Here is a 20,487-nt window from a genome sequence, read left to right as displayed (position 1 = left end):
CTGGGTAAAATGGATTTTTATTTAAACAAACGGCATTGCAGTTGTTCCTGATGCTTGAAGAGGGAGGAGAATGTTCCAGAGGCCTTGTAAAGGTTTAAGACTGAGGGCAGGGACCCTGGGGGTTGGGAGATGGAAGTGGAAGTGTTTATTTGTCTTCCAGTGATCCATTTAGTTTATAGCAATTCAGATTAAAGTGGGCTTTTTTTCCCCCTTCTAAATCACAGTTTAATTGGACACAGTTTTGTTCACATCCAGTTGTTTTAGCCAACCATCTTCGAGAAAAAGTGGTTATGGACTTATGGATTGCTGATGTGCCGGCACGCAAGTCTCAAACCTTCTTCAGATCTCCAGGTTAAAAACAAACATCCTCTGATCAACTTACATTACCTGGTTTATATCTTGGTTACAGGAGTTAAATGTTGTTTCTCGTTTGAAACATGGGTGTTTATTTTCTTTCGGGGCAGTGATGCAGAAGTGATTAATGAAGAACACATGGCTGACCCTGGAAACACAAACCAGCAAACATGTTAGCCAGAACTCTATCCAACATGGTTGCCTCAGGCAAAATAAAAGACTTTTCTTGGGCCTTGTGTGGGCCAGTTGTATTTGCAATTACAGACCAAGACCTGTGGAAAGTCTGAGTCTGTTTGGATTGTGTCTTAAGGTTTTACTAGACTCGCAATGTCAATCAGAATCTCTTTAGAATCTCTTGAGTGTAGTGAAAGTTGTACCACGAAAACGCTCTGTAAGCTCTGCACATTGAATTGAAAGATGTAGAAAGCTTTCAACTAGAAAGCTGCATTAAAGAGGTTTACTTTCTGGAGACAACTGTAATTGGATGGCCTAGTTGATATTGACTTGCTGTAAGAGGGAGCAGGCTGGACAGAGCTGAGTGTGTGGGTTGGTCTTGGCTAACGTCAGCACTTAATTAGCTCAACCCTGCTGTGGTCATAGGCTCATTGGCTCAGAGGCAGTGGTGCAGAGCCCTGGCATGTTTCCACTGAGCCTCTTCTTGTCTCTTCACCCTCTTTCCTCATCAGTATCTTTACTGTCTGTCTTTCTTACTTCCTTAACTCTCTTTTCATAGCCTCACCCTTCCCTGCACTTTCTCCAAAGAGGATGATGTGAATAGCATTGTCCATGAGTGATGTCATCACTGGCAGGCCAATGTCCTTGCAGTCTGCTGAGAATGGAGCTTGTTTTTCCACATCATTTCTGGCATTTAGTTTTCTCTACCTCCTCCACCATGTTCTTTTCTATCCTCTCGGTCCATACCATTTTAACCTCAGATCTACCTGTCTAACTTCTATAACTCTCATGTAGTCTTTTCCGTCCACTACATTACTCTTTGTTGCTCAATTGCAACTCTTGCTCAAGTGCATTGCTCTCCCTGTAAACACAGCAGTAACATGAGCTCAATATCAGCATTTTAATGAGAAACAACTCATTCTGCAAAATGGAGTCTCCAGCACACAGCAAAACTATAAACAAGTTATAACCTTACACATGAACATATAGGCGCCTAATGCAGAGCTAGCATAGTTGCTTAAATCACGTGTAAATAAAGTTATCTGTTTTCAGACTTGTGCTACTTAATTCGATTTGTAAGCAGCATAGTTAGATCATTGAAAAGTCCGTGCTTTCCTTGTGTTTATTGTTCTGATAATGAGATTTTCAGTTGTCTGTGCAGTAGTCTGACAACAGACTCAGAAAACTGTCTATGAGAACTCCTGAATTGTGTGCTTGACTATGTTGAAACATACAGTAGTGTATAAATGCTCATTCAGTGCAGGTGGTGACAAAACAGAGGTTTACCCTGCTGAGATGCGGCAGAGTAACCAGGCTGTATGTGTCCTTAATTTACCACATGATGACTTTGTTGCTTAATTTGGTTGTTTTCTGACCAAAAGAGGAAGAAGAAATGTATCCCTTTTTTCTGTTGTTTTGGTGTTTTTAGTGTTGTCTGAGAAGTCATTTTCACATATAAATGGTGTCATCAGATTTAATTGCCTCAGTGTGGAAATAGTGCTACAGGCAGGTAAATCACTTGTATCTTTATTTATATCTGCTCAGATTGGTTTGTGTCTGATTGAAGAGCCATGATATGTTGTGGTCTGACATTTAGACATTAAATGATGATTGTATGTATTGTTAAGCTTCCAGAGACACACAGATCTGATGATTGGCTGTTGAGCTGTGTTGTACCGCCCTTAGCACCTCTTGTTCATGTACATATATGGCATTGGTTCTCTGTGTCTCATAGGTATTCTCGGCCTGACAATGTCCAGGGACCAGAGTAGACCAGGAAGCTGCTTCATTCTGGGCAGGCTGACAAGTGTATGGAGAGTAACAACAAATCAGTTTAGCATTTGGTGTCCATCGTTGTTTATTTCCATCTGGCCTTGAACAGTTAAATAGCAGTCTACTTGATGTAATAAGGATGTGTGCTTTGTGTGGAGGAGAGAACACCACTGGCACCACTGATGTGTGGTTATGTAAGCATCGTGCTTTGTGGGCAGATGAGACTGCGGCAAAGCGTGTCCAGTTGTTGTGTAGGAATTAATGGCCCGGTGGTGGAGCCCACTATCTCTGTTCAAATTTGATAATGCACTTAGGAGTAGACTCACAACACAATTGCACCCTTGCTTCACATTGAATTCTGCTGGATAATTATTATAATCTTCATCTCCTTTCCTGTCCTCCTTGCCAGAAGAGAAGGTTTTTGAATTTTGAAGTGAAAGCATTGTGTCCCTTTTTTAAGTTTTTCACTGTATTGACTTTGTTCTTATTCTTCTTTTGTCCTTTTTGCCCCTTTTTAGGTAAGGTTTGTTGGATCCCCTCTGTATGTCAGTATGTGTGTGTGTGTGGGTGGGTGTGTTTTCTTTCCCCCACTCTGCAGTTGACCTCAATGTAACACCCCTTTTTACAGTGTACCGTAGGCTAATGGCCTCTGTCAGCTTCCTCCTCTTTGCTTCATAATCACTAAACCTTTATTTCAATCTGCACAAGTGTAAAGTGCTTCGATTTAAACAAAGAACAAAAATCCATTTGAAATCAAGATAGATTTAGGAAGCCATGATTCCATCACATCCCTTAGAATCATCATCTCCACGTATGTTAGATTTTTTTTTTCCTCTTTGAGTTTCCGTTGCTGCTGTCGGGTATCTGATTGGCTGTAACCACGGCTCAGACTTTGAATGGCTTGCAGAGTAGACAAGTTTTCCCCCCTCTGCTTGTTTGCCTGTTTCTACCTCCAAACCTGTGAAACTTGTGTGTTTGTGTGTGTGGTCATTATGTGAGACTGAGATGTGTGTGTGTCTGTTACTGACCGGGCCATAGAGTCAACTTACAGGGAAAACCTCACCACCCTTCTACACCCCGAATGTCTCTGTCCCTATGGTTACGCACTCCCGTCCTCCCCCTGTTTCTTTGCCCCTCCTGCACAGCATGTTTGTCCCAGAGGTGCACTCCTGCCTGCCTCAAACTGTCACACTCACCTGGGGCTTTAAGCAGTGTTGGAGGTAACACACCGAACTACTACTTTCACATGATGGTGCACAGTTCACAATTTTAAGTGTACTTTGGTAAACCTGCTGCTGCATAGCAATGCAGAACCCACTCTAAGCACTGCTCAAAACCTTGCTGGCTCTTTCCTCAGGTAAATTTTATGTGTCATGTGTCATGTGTTCACTTGTTCCGGGGTTAAGCACATCCCAAAAGAAGCTTGCTGGCTATAGGCTAGCGAGGAAATGAAAGAATCTCAGGGAGATTTGCTAACTGGGCTGACAAGCGTCAGCGAGGCAAAAAGCTCAAAGGGGGAAAATGGTGGCTGTCCCTAGAGGCATCTATCATGTTAGACTATATATCTGACCACATGTTTAAAAAAAGGCTAAATCATTTCCCCGTACCAGACACTCCAAAAGTAGACGCTTCCTTTTTTCCTTTACCTGTCGGAGTTAATATGCCATCAGGTGTTTGTTTAATCATTCCCTCACCCAGTACAGCTCCTCCAAAAGTACTTATCTGATGGGGTTTCAAATATTTTTCCTGCTCTGTGAAGATAAAAAGTGAAGGTTTGCTGGGTTTTTAAGATTTTAGGTAGTTTGGTACCTTTGGGGCATATTCTGGTTGAGAGAGAATGATGACACCAGGCTAGGGGCCTGGGGACTGGGACGAGTAGTTGGGAGAGAGTGGTGAGAGGAAATCCCTGTAAGCACCTAGCCCTGAGTGAAGGGGAGGGGGAAGGGGAGGGGGTGACACACTGATGCCCCTCTGGTAATAAACCCCCCTACACCCCACATCCACACTCCCGACCCCATCCTCCCTTCTCTATGTGCCTCAATCTTCCTGCTTAACCAATTGGTGTTTCTTTTTTACAGCGATTTGATCCTGCCCATGTTGTGCTGATGGTAAACTTAGTGGTAAATGTTATTTTATCCCCCAATTGAAGTTTTGTTTTTATTTTGTTTTAATTTCTCCCATTTTTTTGTTTTCCTCTCATCAGAGCACCAATGCTACATAGGCTTTCAATTCTCTCTGTATTAGTCCTCATTCAGCTGCTTGTATATTATCATGCATATGTATTACTCTTAGAACATTGTCATTTTGTTTGTTTTCAGTTTTTTTTAAACCTTGTGATTCACACCCTGTGATTTAGATGCACATTGTTTTTGTCTGGTCCCTTTTTTCCACTGGAATGGGTAATGTCAAAGTATTGCCACTGTGTTTAAAGATTGGTGATAGTTTGGGATGACTTTAATTGTTCATTAATCTTTAATTCTGGCCCTGGCTTGTGACTCAATTCAGACAGACCACTGCAGTGGCTGGCTAATAAACCAACCTTTTTTGGTTTCACTTCTCTACCACTGTTGTGAAAAGAGTGTGAACACGTCTATCAGTAGATAGTCTTGTGATCTAGATATCACGCAATCAGTCCTCTCCTCACTTCCTCAGTGGAATAAGGCCTTCACAATCATGCAGTCAGAGTTATGTTTTCAGCTAAAAGACCACCCAGTTGCCAGACACTGCAGTGGGGCTGAGAATCCAGGCAGGTCATTATATGTTACAATGCCCATGCATCTATGATTTCAGAATTAACATGTCATTGGGCTGTGATGACTAAATTACTCAAGGAAAGCACAGGAATGACACAGATATTTACATCAAATAATGTTCTTACCTTCCTCTTTCCAGAAAGGTAAGAATTTGCCAGGAAGCAGCCCCATTTAAAGTAATACATTCATAGTTTAAGGAAAGCTTAAAGCCTTCACATAAATTTTAATACATAATTCATGTCTCTGTACTCTTTGGCTCAAAGTATTACTTTGAAAGGGCAGTAAAAAAAGAGAAAATCCCTAATTTTTAGTTAAATTTGTAAGAAATTTAAACCACCTGCCCTACTTGGAACAGATATCATAACATGAAACTTTGATTGTACATTTCCAAGCCCAGTGCTTGTAGTTATTCCATATGCCCAATGGTATACATAGAAAATTGATTCATGAAAAAAAGAATTTAAATATGCGGGAGAAAAAAAACTGAAACCAAACTGAATTGATAATCACTATCAGTAAGATCGATTATTGTATCTGGCTGGCAACAGGAGCAGCAGACTAGTCCAAATTCTTTTTATGCCTTTTGTGTTGAGATTCCCTTGTCTATCTGTCTGTCCTCCCCTTCCTTCTCCTCCTACCCATACCCATGTTTTACCAGGTAAGTATCCCCATCCCTTGCATTGTCACCATGGCGATACCTGGCCTGTGACGTCACTCTGCTGTAGTTCAGTGCTTGTGTCCTTTTTTAATTTTACTCTCTTTCTCTCTGCTTTGTTTGGCTGATTATGAGTGGATTAAGCAATTCTGTGTCAATCTCCAAAGTAGTTTTGATTTTTATATATTTCATATCTTTAATGTTTCATTCTGTTTTGTTTTTTGTTTTGGTTTTGTTTTTTGTTTTTTTTTGGTTGTCTTTGGTTTGTTTATTTTTCTACAGTTAATTTCCTTCCGATCTAGCTCTTTTCACAGCTTACGTAACATAGCTTAAGTAGACAGAGAAAAATAATCTTTCAGCTCTTGTCATGATGAGGAAGGGGGCCTGGACAAGGGAACAGATTTGGACCTCAGGACAGTGAAAGGGGCTTGCAAGGGTCAACCAGGCTGCAAACATTTCAGAAAGAGATGATGCAATAGGCCTTAGATAATATTGGAAGGCTTTGTTCCCCTCATGGCGGATGTCGCAGTGGCGCTCTGTGAGCAGTGGTAGCAGCTGCGGGGGCCTGTTGCAGCTCCCTTCTCTCTCTCTCACACACACACACACACACACACACACAGTCCCTCAAGCTGTAGTGTCCTTGATAAACTTGGCATTCTGGTTTAACAGGACTGCAGCAATGAACGGGTGGAGGAGGGGTGGTGGGTGGCACAACTACACTGAAAAGATGTGGAAACAGATTGGCTTAAAGCTTGACAACCTTATTTCTAGTGAACTTTGTTTCTCTAGTAAGACATAGTACTGAAAAGCCCTGATGCTCTTGACTAAATTCACCAAGAAAACAATATTTGCAGCTAATTTGACTCATTTAAAATGCAAATCAGCAGTCGGGTCATATGTAACAGGAAGGCTAGATAAATTGGTCTCTACTTGGTGGCTGCAGTAAGCTGTGAGAATGGCTGGTGTTTGGTTCACTGTAGCTTTCTGGTCTCTTTGCACTTCAAGGCAAAATTCTCTAACCCCAGCACCCTATGCTCTAAAAGCAGGCAATCTCCGAGCTGGCCCTCTGTCCCAGTCTCAAAAACTCACCTAGTCCTCTCTCTGTCTCTTTTCCCTCAGGTCGAACTGACCCTGTGCCCATCACCCTCAAGTATGATGTCATGGGGATGGGACGGATGGAAATGGAGGTAGGATGCTGTTTATTTTATCCCTATCACTGGTTTGTTATTCTTAATGAGGACATAGTACTGCATCAGGCAGTTTTAAATGTGCCAGTTGCTTTCAATGGCCCAACACACTGACAGTGTCCAGCAATAGATTAAGGCATTCTTACATGTCTGCTCTGAACTTCTTACCACTGTAATCTTTAACATTATTTCGCTGCAACGAATGAAGGTACTTAAACAACAACCATTGCTGAGAGGTGCATAAAATAAAGAACAAAGTCATGATATGTCGTAACACAACCATTTGTCATTAACCCAATATTCAAGAGTTCAGTGGCTTTCAGCATATTACTGAGAGAGAACAGGTTAGTTTGTCATATTGTCATGCAACAGCAGTTCAGCTGCAAAGTTGTGGGCCCCTTGGCTACACAAGATCACAGAAAAGGATTATCAAATGGTGAAGCTTATAAAATAAAATAAAAATCTGTTATTGGTTTCACACTCACTGCTTACTTCCAAACTTCCAAGAATAATTTGGTGGCTCATATCCATTTCCATGGCAGAAAACCCATACATGAGTTGAAGAGCACCATGCACAGTGCCAAGATTCAGCTGGAGGCATGTGAAGCTCAGCAGCATTGGACTGTTGAGCAGTGAAAACATTCGCTGAAGTTATCAATCGCGCTTCACCAACTGGCAGTCCGACAGACAAATCTCAGTGCCGTGGATGCCAGGAGAACACTACCCAAATGAATGAATAGGTGTCAAATGCAAATCAGTCAGTGGAGAAAGATTCATGGTATGGGTTAGGTCCCTTGAGTCCACTGAAGGGAAGTCTCAGTGCTACATGACATGCGCTACAATCCACACAAAAGTGGTTCGTCAAGATGTCTGTTAAAGATCTTGACTGCAGTGCGCAGGGCCCAGATCTCTTGTCTAACAGAAAATACAGTATGATACAGTAACACTGGTTGTCTCATTAAAGATGCAGATGCTTCAAATCAGCTGTCTGCAGAATGACACTTCTTCTTTTCCTTTCGGCTGTTCCCTTTCAGGGGTCATCACAGCGAATCATGTGCCTCCATCTAACCCTGTCCTCTGCATCCTCTTGACTCACACCAATTAACTTCATGTCCTCTCTCACTACATCCATAAATCTCCTCTTTGGTCTTCCTCTAGACCTCCTGCCTGGCAGCTTCAACCTCAGCATCCTTCTACCAATATATTCAGTCTCTCCTCTGAACATGTCCAAACCACCTCAATCTGGCCTCTCTGACTTTATCTCCGAAACGTCTAACATGAGCTGTCCCTCTGATGTACTCATTCCTGATCCTGTCCGTCCTCGTCACTCCCAAAGAGAACCTCAACATCTTAAGCTCTGCTACCTCCAGCATTGCCTCTTGTCTTTTCTTCAGTGCCACTGTCTGTAAGCTGTACAACATCGCTGGTCTCATCACCGTCTTGAACACCTTTCCTTTCATTTTTGCTGATACTCTTTTTTTCACACAACACACCTGACACTTTTCTCCACCCGTTCCAACCTGCTTGCACTCGCCTCTTCACCTCTTTTCCACAGTCTCCATTTCAGTTCCTGCTGTAAATTGCATTTGACCTTCACAATTTTGGCTGAATATCATTAATCCGCCTTAAAGGTCCTGTATGTAGGATTTAGTGGCATCTAGCGGTGATATTGCAGTTTGCAACCATCTGAATACTGCTCGCATAACCCTCCCCTTCCAAGCGTGTAGGATAAACTATGGTGGCTACGAAACTCGTGAAAAATGCGAACAACCCTATCTAGAGCCAGTGTTTGGTTTGTCCGTTCTGGGCTACTGTAGAAACATGGTGGTGCACCATGGCGGCCTCTGGAAGGGGACCCGCTCCCTATGTAGATAAAAATGGCTTATTCTAAGGTAATGAAAACACAACAATTCTTATTTTCAGGTGACTATTCACTAATGAAAACAAACTTAGAAATATTATATTTCATTTTAGCCAATACGTTGTTTGCAGTTAAGTGATTCTGATGACATAAAATTCAGATGGAGGGCAGGAAGTGAACGAGATGGGAGGAAAGTTTGTGCTGTGCTATTTTAAATGCTATTAAGAGAGAAAGGTGTCAACAGAAAATCACAATATTTGTTGGAAGGGATCCTTATGAAGAGGAGTGATTTTTCAACTGAATTGAAAGACTTGCCTATTGAGGGGTACAAAATTACTTTACCGTTACAAAGTAAGGAAACAGTTAGCTAACGTTACATAAACATAGCCATGTAAGTTACATTACCTTTGACGAAGTGGTCACTGCACACACGAGCATTACCTGACTCCGCTCCTCCAAACCGCAGACGAAAGTTTGCAAGCCATTGTTTCTGGCGTTTTTCAGTCAATTTCTTGCATTTTTCCCCTTGAACAACAACAACTTTGGGTAATCAATAACAGCTCCTTGTGGTTTCTTGGTTCGATCAATTTGAGCAACCCTAAATGATGCAAATCATAGGCATTTTGAGAGTTTTTGAGAGTTTATGATAGTGCTTCCTGTGTAGAAAATCACTTCCCGCCCTCCATCTGCAGTTCGCACCATAGCAACGCAGTGACGTGACGTTATGCAAACAAGCTATAGCTCCTCCTAAATGTTACACACTGATATTAAAGTCCAACTGATATTAAATTGCATATCTTTGTCTGCTACAGCACACATCTGCTCTGTAAGTAACTTGTACTGTGTTCTCCTTTGAGAAAAAAATCAAACTACAAGGGAGAAATTTATATTTTAAATTGTTTTTGTTTCATGATGGCTACCCCTAGTTTTGCATTAATTCGATGAAATACCGTTCCAGTATTCGTCTATACAGATGGAAAACTTATTTTGGGGTGACTAAATGGGATTTTAGCTGGACTTAAACAATCTGTCAGCATCAGAAACATGTAGGAGAAAATACAAGCAACACAAACTGACCAATCATAGCTCCCGTTGCCCAGATGTACCAACAGCATAACAGCTTGTCCACACAGTGTATTAAACATATGAAAGGTATATAAGATGAATTTGAACTGCTCCCGTTGATTTAGGAGTGTTTTGTTTTCTGCGAGTGCTGTAACTGCTGTCTTTCCTTTTTAGCTGGACTATGCAGAGGACGCCACAGAAAAGAGAAGAGTGCTCGAAGTGGAGAAGGAGGATACAGAAGAACTGCGACAAAAATACAAGGTGAGGCCCTTCAGCCTTGTGTCATTCTGATAATTGTTGATAGTTGGTTCTATAATCTATACTAGTTGAGCTACTGTGGTAAATACATCTAAATGTGGAAGGAAATGGAAGTACACTAATTACTGTAATGAAGTTTTTTTTCTTCGACTCTTTGAACACAGTCTGAGATTCATTCACTCGTTTCCTCCTGTATTTCCCATCAACAATAGGACCAGATGGAAAAGGAGAAAGCTATTGCAAAGGCTCTGGAAGACCTGAGAGCCAATTTCTACTGTGAGCTATGTGACAAACAGTATACCAAACACCAGGAATTTGACAACCACATCAACTCTTATGACCATGCTCACAAGCAGGTACTTGTGATGATCAATTTTTGGACTCTTAATGGAGATCTGTTTTGCGTTAAAACATGAGAAAAGTGTCTTTTCTGATCCTGATGTGCTTTGTTTCTTCCTGTCTTGTCAATGTCTTGCTTTTGTGTAATGCAGAGGCTTAAAGAGCTGAAGCAGAGAGAGTTTGCTCGTAATGTGTCATCCCGTTCCCGGAAACATGGAAAGAAGCAAGAAAAGATGCTGCGCCGATTGCATGAGCTGGCTGAGCAGAGGAAACTTCAGGACCTGTAAGAATTTATTCCTGCAGTGCCCTCTGCTGGCTGGATTTCAAAATAGATAGATAGATAGATAGATAGATAGATAGATAGATAGATAGATAGATAGATAGATAGATAGATATAGATATATGTGTATATATATATATATATATATATATATATATATATATATATATATATATATATATATATATATAGTACAATTGCATGTCTATTGTGTTTTGAAGGATCATTGTGCCAAACAAGCACCACATATTCAAACTTAAGTCTTGTTTGGATGAGAGGTTTCCCAAAATGAAGACACATGTCAAAGACCCTATTATAACAGCTTCTTAATTCCTTAAAATATTATTTTTTTGTTGAGAAAACTGAATTCTGATACTGAAGACTATCAGGACCTTGTCAGGCCCTTTTGTAATGATAAACAATCACAACAAGCATGCAATTATCCTGTTAAACTGTCATTGCAATTATGTCTGGTATTCAGTTGGAAACATTTATCCCACATCACATTGTCATGCTTTTGTGTTTCAGTACTCCAGGAAGTGGGCCCATGTTCAAAACTACCACAGTGGCTGTGGACGGAGAGAATGCAGAAGATGGCGACAACATGACGCCTGAGAACACTGCTTTGACAGAGTGTGCCCTGGAAGGATCACTGGCAGATAAAACTGGGCAAGCCTCCCCAAAGCCTGGTCCAACCATCAGCTTTTCTTTGGGGAAGAACAGCTCCTCCTCCCCAACCCTTAGTGGCGCATCCAAAGTCAGTGTGTCCTTCTCTTTTGCCAAGAAAGCCCCAGTGAAGCTGGAGACAGCAGCAGCAGTGTTTGCTGATCATGGAGAGGAGGCTATGGAAGAAGAGGAGAGCCAGGAAGGAGAAAAGGCTGGAAGGCAAGAAGAGGAGACATCTGGCTGCAGCACAGACAGCCCTAAGGGAGGTGAAGGAGGAGGTGAAGGAGGTGAGGGCGGTAGTGTGGCAGGGACGGAAGAGGTGCAGCAGCCTGATGACGGAGGCTCTCTAGCCTCCACTCTCAACAAACTGAAGATGATGATGAAAAAAGAGGAAGGATATGCTGGACAGGAGCCTCAGTACTATCACTATATACCTCCAGCTCACTGCCGGGTAAAGCCTCACTTCCAGTTTTTGCTGTTTATGAAGGCCACTGATCAGCATCAGAGCAAAGAAGAGGAAGACGAGGAAGATGGGCAGGAGGAGAAAAAGGCTGAAGATAGTACTGAACAGACAGAGCCCAACGTTACAGAGTGCAAAACTGAAAAAGAACAAGGTAATGTCACTTCACCCCCTGATCCAGAGCCAACTCCTCCATCACCAAAATTGAAGACAGAGGATGTCTCTTCATGTGTAGCAGACACAGCTTCCATGGTACCCACTTCACCTACACAAAAAGCAGAGGGCACACAGGATACTCTGGATTCCAACTTGGGTCCCAAAATCCCTACAGGTCCCTTCTTCCCAGTTCTGAGCAAAGATGAGAGCACTACCCTGCAGTGGCCCTCTGAGCTCCTTGAATTTACAAAAGCTCAGCCTTCCCTGTCTTACAGCTGTAATCCCCTCTACTTTGACTTCAAGCTGTCCCGCAACAAAGGAGTGCGTGGTGGAAAACCAGCAAAGTCCCCTAAGCCTTGTGAAGAGTCTGATGACAAAGGACAACAGATGGCTGCCTCAACAGCTGAAGTAGATACAACTACTAAACCTGGGACCAGCACTGAGAAAGACAAGCCAACGATGAAAGGAGCGCCTGGCCAATCAGAAGGTGATGAGCAAAAGCCTGCGACTGGCAGCAGTAGTGCCAAGAAAAAAAAGAAAAAGAAGAAGCATAAGAAATCTGCAAAGCACTCAAAACGCAAAGGAAAAGAAAAGGGAGCAAAAGAAGATGCAGAGGGAGAGACTGAGGTAACACAAGATAAGCCCAAAAAGAAGAAAAAACACAAACGGAAGAAGAGCAAAAACAAGGCTCCAGATCAAGATGAGGCAACAGGTGATGAAAAAGCAAAACCAAAGTCAGAAGATAAAGCTGTTGCCTCCTCTGTTCAGCTGACAACTGGAGGGGGAGCGGCTACAGGAAATATAGGAGCAGAACTGGGGAAGAGGAAACGTGCTACTAAGGAAGTGCCTTGTAAGTCTGGAGCAGAGGAAGGAGGAGCCGGAAAAGGCACTGACAAGGCCAACTCGGAGGAGCACAGTGGCACCAAACGACAAAAGACTGACTCCAGTGCACCTCAAAGTGCCTCCTGCTCCACCTCAGCCCAAAAGAGTCCTGGTCCTGGTAGACCTCCCAGCAGCGAGAGTGAAGAAGAAGGGGGCTCCAATATTAAGCGCTCACGTCATCATAGGTCAAGTCCTCGGGAACAACGGCGCCACCATAGTGAGGAGTCAAGGCGGTCCTGCAGCCGTTCTTCAAGGCGGGGGGAAAGACGGGGCAGCAGTCGTCGGCACCATCGTGGCCAAACCTCCCGAAGTCACTCTTACTCCAGCAGCTCTGAGCGCTCCTCAGCAGGCAGCAGTGCCTACAGCCACCGTAGCCGCAGCTACTCAGACAGCTACAGTGACTACAGCACAGCGGGTCGCAGACGGAGGCACTCCAAACGTTCATCAGACTCTGAGTATGAGCGGAGGGGAAGCAGAGGACATAGACGATCCAGGAGACATCAGTACTCCTCTTCCTCCTCAGAAGACTCCCGGTCACGTTCACGCAGCTACAGCCGCAGGAAGAGGCACCGGCGGCACCATCGGAGCAGCTCAAGAAGCTCTAGTAGCTGGAGCCGCAGCACCAGTGCAAGATCCTGGAGACGCAGCTACAGCCGTAGCCACAGCTCTGCCAGCCGCTCCTCCAGTTCCACCAAAGGCTCCCCTCGCCGACGAGTTCCCAGGGGTCGAGGGGACAGTGACGCACAACGCAGAGACTTCAACCGCTCTCGCATCTACCGCTCCCAGTCTCCACGTTCATCTTCATCACGAGGCCTTAACCGCAACACCCATTCATCTAGCTCGCAGGCTCTAAGGCCAGGGGGATCCCGAGACACAGGGGAACCGAAAAACATCCTTACTGCACGCCAGCTGCTGGAGAAGGTTCAGTCTAAAAAAAGCTCTGATGATTCTGCCACAGGAACAAAATCTGGGATTAAGATTAAGGACCCACCACAGGGCTACTTTGGTCCCAAACTACCCCCCACCCTGGGAAACAAAGCCATGCTTCCGCTTTTTGGTAAACTGCAGGCAGGGAAGAAACCAGTGATTCCCCTAACCAGACCTGATGAGGGGGAGAAATCAGGAGCAGGGAAAGGCTCTGAGGCTGAGAGAGAGGTTATCCTGGTAGAGCCTATAAGGGAGTTCCCCCCTCCACCACCACCTCCAGCTCCACCAGTCCAGAAGGTTGAGGAGGCCCCACAGAGCACAGTGGTGCAAGAGGAGACACAGCACCCCATTATAGAAGCCCAGGTGCAACAAGAACCCCGGCCGTTGTTTGAACAGGAGCCTTCCATGATGATTCCCCAGTACCAAGGAGAATCTGGGCAAGACCCCTCTCAGAACCCCATGATGGAGTCCCTCGTGCCAGAAATGCAGCAGCAGCAGCCACCAATGCATGCCTACCCTTCTTACCCACCACCCAACCTGGAAGAGGATGGCATGGAGGCAGAGGAGGATGGACTGGCCCCTTTGGAGAGTCAGCCCATTACGTTCACACCAGAGGAGATGGAGAAATACAGCAAGCTGCAACAGGCTGCACAGCAGCACATCCAGCAGCAGCTTTTGGCCAAGCAGGTCAAGACATTTCCCTCTGCTGCTGCGGCTGCAGCTGCGGCTGCTGCAGCAGCTGCCAACATGGCCCCCGCTCCCCCTCCCCCAGCCCTGCAGCAGATACACATTCAGCAGCCCACTGTGTCTGTAGCCTCCGGCACTTCAATCACCACAGTGCAACACGCCATCCTGCAGCACCATGCTGCCACTGCTGCAGCCATGGGCATCCACCCAGGCCATCCCCACCACCAACACCATGCACATGCCCAGTTGGCCCAGGTACACCACATTCCCCAGCACCACCTTACCCCCATCTCCTTGTCTCATTTGGGCCACTCCCTTGGTCATTCTCTGGGACACTCACTAGGACATGCTGGGCTGATTCCTGCTCACCCGACAGCTTTCCTCTCTGGTCAGCCTATACATATTATCCCAGCTTCGGCTCTTCACCACACCCCCTTAGCTTTCCACCATGTACCACATACAGCCCTCTACCCCACACTTTTCACACCCCGGCCCTCACAGGCTGCTGCAGCAGCAGCTCTCCAACTCCACCCACTGCTACACCCAATCTTCTCAGGGCAGGACCTCCAGCACCCACCTAACCATGGCTCTTGAATAATGATGCAAGTGAAGGAGTCTAGTCACAGCACCCAACCACTGGAAGAAAGAATTAATCCAACCAGCTTGGTTTTGGGTTTTAAGTTGAAGTCTCTGCGACAACATGCAGGCAGTGAGACAGGAAGCTGTCAATAAACCACCATTTTACTGGCCTACACAGTGCAGCAAGTTGTAGCCACAAAGTGGTGGTGCCTGTGTTGGGTTCAAAATTGACACTAACATTTTCTTCTGGCTCATGAGGTTTTTTTCCCCATGTTTTGCCCTGAATTTTTAAAGCAGGGTGTAGATTTAAAGAGACTTCCTCAAGACATTTATATTCCAGCTTGGTGTATATTAACGCCACTCATTTGTTTTTGAATGATAATTCAAAGAAACTACTGGAGTTTTTTTTTTGTTTTCCACATAAAAATATTATTCTCACAGTTTTTGCTCACTTTGGCAGCCAAAGAGAGACATAACAGCTGAAGCTATAAGCAGAATCATGTTAGGAGGATGAGTAAGTGGTATTGTTCTAGAGATGAACAGCTTAGATTCTGTAATGTAACCTTCAGAGACGGACTATTTCATAATTACTGATACTCTGTTTATGTTCTCATATGACTACTTGCTCTCTATTGGATCCTTGGTCTCAAATATTTTGTAATGCAGTAACTTGTACATATCAGTGTGTAATGTGAAGAATCCCATTAATGATGACCATATGAAATTACAGCTATGGTGTCCAAATAGGTATGACATTGTCACATAGGAACCCCCCTCTCTAAGCGAGGGGAAATGTGATGTAGGGTTTTTAACCTCCCTGATGCTCTGAGGCAAAGTTCATGTTCCCTGTGGTGAGGGTACACCTGAATAAATTGCACTGAAATCTGTACACCGAGATGGTGCGTTTGCATCATGTAACAATAAGATTGTAGTATACTGCAATAATTGTATTTTTCTGTTTTTAAATTATTTTCCAAAATGCTCTTCAAAAGAAGGGCTGTGTTTTGCTTTTGTGTAATTTTGTTAATAAAACTGCTGTAGATTAACCTATTAACATTCTAGAGGTTTCAGACTGGCATTGGAAAGAAGCAGAATGACAAGATGGGTGGAAGATAGACACGTGTATGTATTTTATTAAGGTTGTTTCTAAATTCCCCTGGCTAAACTGGGCTGGGATGGCAAAGGATAGTGATCTGTCAAACAGTAGCAACTCTGTATTTTTAAAAACGTACTGTTTCAGCAAATAAAATGTTGAGTTCATGTGGGGTTTTTTCCATAATATGTTGGGTTAATGAAATTCACATGTAAACATTTAATCTTCTAACCACTCAGCAATCAGAATGTCAACATGGGCGTCATTTCATCTGGGACAGTAAAGCAACCCCTGCAGAGGTCACTGTGGAAATGAAACACTAGATGGTGCCCTAGTTGCCTTGAATAGACCTGTGAAAACAGTAAATCCACAAAATGCATGTCAACAGGAGAGTTAACACTGCTAGCTACCAGTAATGCTGCTTCGAGTGAAAGGGAAAGCTCTTATAAACTAGCCAAAAATCACTTTCAGTTCTTACTGAACTTTGTTCCTGTTCCATCAGTCATTTGTTGAAGATAGACCAAGGAAATGAAACATGTTTTATTCTATTAAGAGAATTAAATCACTCACATAGTGAGACTAGACCCAAGCATAAATCCAAGTATATAACAATTACAGAATAATTGCTGCTTCCATTGTGTTTCTGAACAGATCCTTGTTGCCACCCTGTTTATCTCTTGTGTATAACCTTAGCTACACATACATCATAACACATAAAACAAAAGATTCTCCAGGGAGTATTCTTAATTTGCAATGTAATGAATCATGGAGCATTTTGAATACTTCCACACTAGTATTTCTATCTCTTTATGAGCCATGTGTAACAAGGCAGAATGACATTGACAACATTATTAACAGATTAAGGAGCAAAACAGAAACATAGCTTTTCACTGGAGGCAAAAGCAAGTATAGTAGCAAGTATGAAGATCAGTTTGAAGTATTTTTAAAAAGCCATTTGGGTACAGTAATGAGTAATTTACAGTTTGAGTGGTTTTGATAAAGAATAGATTATGGATCTGTGGCAGTAATCTGAGGAAAGCAGCAGGCCTATTAACAAAGTTCAATGCTCTCTTGGAGCTTCAAGTGAAGTAAAATACTGTATGTAATTAAGGTCTTCAACCTTGCCATTTTGCAGGTGCCCAAAATAATTAAAATGGTGGAAAGCAAACTATAATGGCACGATTTATAAAAAAAATAGTTAAATCTGATGAAAATTCAGTTCTGCCACTTTTCATTTCATGAGGGATGATGTGCTGCAGAAATGTCCACGACTGATCAAAAACCACCGTTGTGGATGGATGGTGGTCAGCCCAGGTATCTGATTACCAGGAACAAGAAGATGCAGGTCAACAGCATGCCTCCAATCATGATGAACTTATCTTGAGTGGCCCGCTTTTCTATCAGTCTCATCACTGTGTTGGACAGCCCTAACATGTTGGCCACATCCAGCATCTTCTTATGGGTCCCCTGTGCAGAACCAAAACAGTAATGATCACGTGTTAAATTAGGCTATAACAGCCATACATACACAAAATGTTTTGGAAACTTCAGGCATTACATGACAACATTGTAATTATCTACACTAATTCATCTGATTTTGGAAGACTTTGAGTGCCAACACCCTCCCTGACGCGCCGCTCCGTCAGAAGTTTCTCATGGCTAGACAACCGGGCTATGAGTGCTGATCAACAGTCACACCCTGATAAGAGGAGGCCTGAAGCAAAACCAGGAAAACCATCTCCTCCCTGGAAACAAGGACTCACCCTCTAACTGAGCATATACACACTAACAATGAGACTATTGTGATCAATGTGGGCACCAGAAACTGGGTCAGAGAACATTATATTTAACCTGTTATCTGTCCAGGGAATGTCCCCTTCCATACTGGTTCCTTTCTCTAGAAAACCAAATTAAAAACAAAAAAGTGAAGGTCGTCTGCTCCGCTACAGGTAGAGATTTTTCCTCTCTAGATTTTATATTAAATAATATGCACACACCTTCAGTGTAGATCTTTGATCTCTGAGACCATTGAGGATGCCACTGCCGCTGCCCAGGAGGTCATCAATGCCTCTGTGTGCATTGTGCAAGTTGGAGTTTAACTGTAGGGTCTCATCTATGGGGATGGAGGTATCTGCGTCCTATTGAACAAGAACAAACATTTGAGACACTTGTATGTTACACCCAAAGAGTCTAAGCAAACTCACTGTTTGCTGAGTTCACTGAACACTATCACCTTTTTACCAACCCAAGACTTGGACCTCTGAACGCTGAATTCATGCCCCAACCTGAGCTTGGTAGCAACAGTATTATCCGGATTATTTCCCACTGTTTTAAGGTACATTTGACTTACGTTGGTCGTGAAGGTACGGCTCATTAGTTCCTCCCTGTCTCTCTCCTGGGCCTCTCTGGCATAGCGTCGGTGCTGGAAATTTTGCAGGCCAGTCCGAAGGTGTTGGACATCATACTTAAGCTGGTCCACTCGCCTGAGGGAAAGCAAAGAATACAGTAAAACTGTCTATTCAACTTTGTTATGAAGTGCACAAAAACTCTCTCTAAAACTATGCAAAATATTTTTTATTTTGACATCACTCGCTCACCTCCTCGACATATTTTACGACAATGCATCATTCCACCTCATCTTATATGTAATTCTAACTATTCAGAATTGTTCTGGTTGATGAGAGCATTTCTTTTCCCACAAATCTCATGCGGTTGGAATGAAGAGTCTCTGTCTCCCCCTCTCCTTAGCTTCACTCAGGCCCCACTAGAGCTCTACTAAGATCAGACGAGTGCCTTGGGATGGGGTGTACTGTGTCCCCTAAGGCCTGTTTACCCAGCTCAGACGTAAATCTTTGCCCAATGCAGCAGGAATGCTGGTGATGACGGGGCTTCTGAGGAAATGTTTTCTTAGAGCCACGTCGCCACAGGGCAGGACAGGGCTGCCGGTCTCATCTTCTACACCCTCCTTATGCCTTTATGAGATATGTATCACCCCGCCAGCTCTGGGGCTTTAGGGTCACCATCAATTGACTCACTCCAAACTCACAATTTGGCGTTCTGGCGGCGGTTTGGTGGTTCCTTGCTGGCCAGGATCTCAAGGCGTTCTAAATGATTGAAGATCTGGTCGATTCTAGCCTGCAGTTCATTCTCTAACACTTGAATAATGAGAAAAACAAAAAATGAGAGAATACCAAAAAAAATGTTTGATTCATTTGGTAGAATTACAGGAAAAGGAAGACACTACAACACATTTCCCTTTTGGATCTATTCCAAATGATCAGCTAAATATATACTCTTATTAAATGTATGTTTGAAATTAGGATTTAGTACTTTTCCAACTTCCTTCAGTCAAGGGTAAGTGGAGCGGTATTTATCAGTGGAATGACCCTCTCTCATTAGTAAGCATATAGGCTCTGCATGCTACATCCTCCTCTGGGTTAAAACACAAGTTGATGTCATAATTTGGGAAGGAGAGGAGGGGGAGGGTTGTGTACTGCCCGGCTCCCACCATTATCTAGAAGAAGCCCTCCCAGCATCTGTCACTGCACCCACCCCGCTTCTTCCTGTCCTGGCACCAGCCTGGCCCAGAACTGATTGGGCAGGCACCAAACACATAAAACAATCAACCAGGGAGACACCAGCCCCCCTCCTGCCATTATATCAGAGCAGCCATAACAAGGAGTCTACTGAATAGAAATTAAGAAACCATTCAAAGGAAAATGAACTATAAGTGGTGCCATCAACACTGATAGTTAGTAACATAACAATACTCATATACAGAGCAGTGGGAGATCATGTACAGCTCACTACTCACAGTGTACTGATTGACGATCCGTCTTCTCCAGATCACCCATAAAAGACTGCACCTCCTGGATTTGCCTAATCCAGAACAGACATAACGTTAGTGAACGGAAACCAACACATGATGCCAAAATACAACCTGACTGTTCGGTGAATTCTTTTAACATTTACGAACATAAATGTACAACTGTGTGAAGATTTTAATAACCAATACTCCTACCATGCTGATATTAGTTTGGTACAGTTAGGGCTGAAGTTAAATCCCCGGTAATTAACGTTAGCTAGTGTAGTTACACTTGTTAGCTAGCTGAGAGAGCCTGCAGTTTGCGCAGAAAAAATACACACTCACTTGTTTGTCTGATGGTAGAGCGTCTCCATCTTCCGCGATTTGTCGAAACGCTGTGTTTCCCTTTGCTTTGTAACGTTACTTTATTTATAACGCCTTTATTCTCTCAGATGGCTAAGCTAGCTAGCTAGCTAACGGTACTAAAGTGTACACGTCATCAGCCGAGCGTTTGTGTACGGAAGTAGGGAAGC

General features: G+C 43.5%; 2 protein-coding genes across 9 annotated transcripts in view; one reads left to right on the top strand and one right to left on the bottom strand.

Moving 5' to 3' along the window:
- Window positions 1-16,316, top strand: part of gpatch8 (G patch domain containing 8) — a 29,686-nt gene extending 13,370 nt beyond the window's left edge. For 5 of the 8 annotated variants that reach the window (XM_044180201.1, XM_044180205.1, XM_044180202.1 and 2 more), the window contains 5 exons: window positions 6,829-6,896; window positions 9,997-10,083; window positions 10,293-10,436; window positions 10,572-10,702; window positions 11,228-16,316. In XM_044180201.1, coding sequence (XP_044036136.1) covers window positions 6,829-6,896; window positions 9,997-10,083; window positions 10,293-10,436; window positions 10,572-10,702; window positions 11,228-15,071 — 4,274 coding nt within the window. In that variant the 3' untranslated portion in view covers window positions 15,072-16,316. Of the gene's footprint in view, window positions 1-2,819; window positions 6,897-9,996; window positions 10,084-10,292; window positions 10,437-10,571; window positions 10,703-11,227 lie in introns of all 8 variants that reach the window. The other 3 variants (XM_044180209.1, XM_044180207.1, XM_044180208.1) reach the window with 3 other exon arrangements.
- On the bottom strand, window positions 16,163-20,472 carry gosr2 (golgi SNAP receptor complex member 2). The gene is made up of 6 exons (XM_044180217.1): window positions 20,300-20,472; window positions 19,964-20,028; window positions 19,196-19,304; window positions 18,500-18,632; window positions 18,147-18,287; window positions 16,163-17,616 (listed from the first exon to the last, which is right to left on the bottom strand). The coding sequence occupies exons 1-6, from the start codon at window positions 20,326-20,328 to the stop codon at window positions 17,455-17,457; spliced, it is 639 nt and encodes a 212-aa protein (XP_044036152.1). The 5' UTR covers window positions 20,329-20,472; the 3' UTR covers window positions 16,163-17,454.
- Between the last annotated feature and the right edge of the window lie 15 nt (window positions 20,473-20,487).

This window comes from Siniperca chuatsi, linkage group LG21 (genome assembly GCF_020085105.1).
Source record: "Siniperca chuatsi isolate FFG_IHB_CAS linkage group LG21, ASM2008510v1, whole genome shotgun sequence".
In the NCBI taxonomy this organism is placed as follows: domain Eukaryota; kingdom Metazoa; phylum Chordata; class Actinopteri; order Centrarchiformes; family Sinipercidae; genus Siniperca; species Siniperca chuatsi.
The sequence above is the reverse complement of the archived record's forward strand: the minus strand, read 5'-3'. Positions and strand labels throughout refer to the sequence as shown.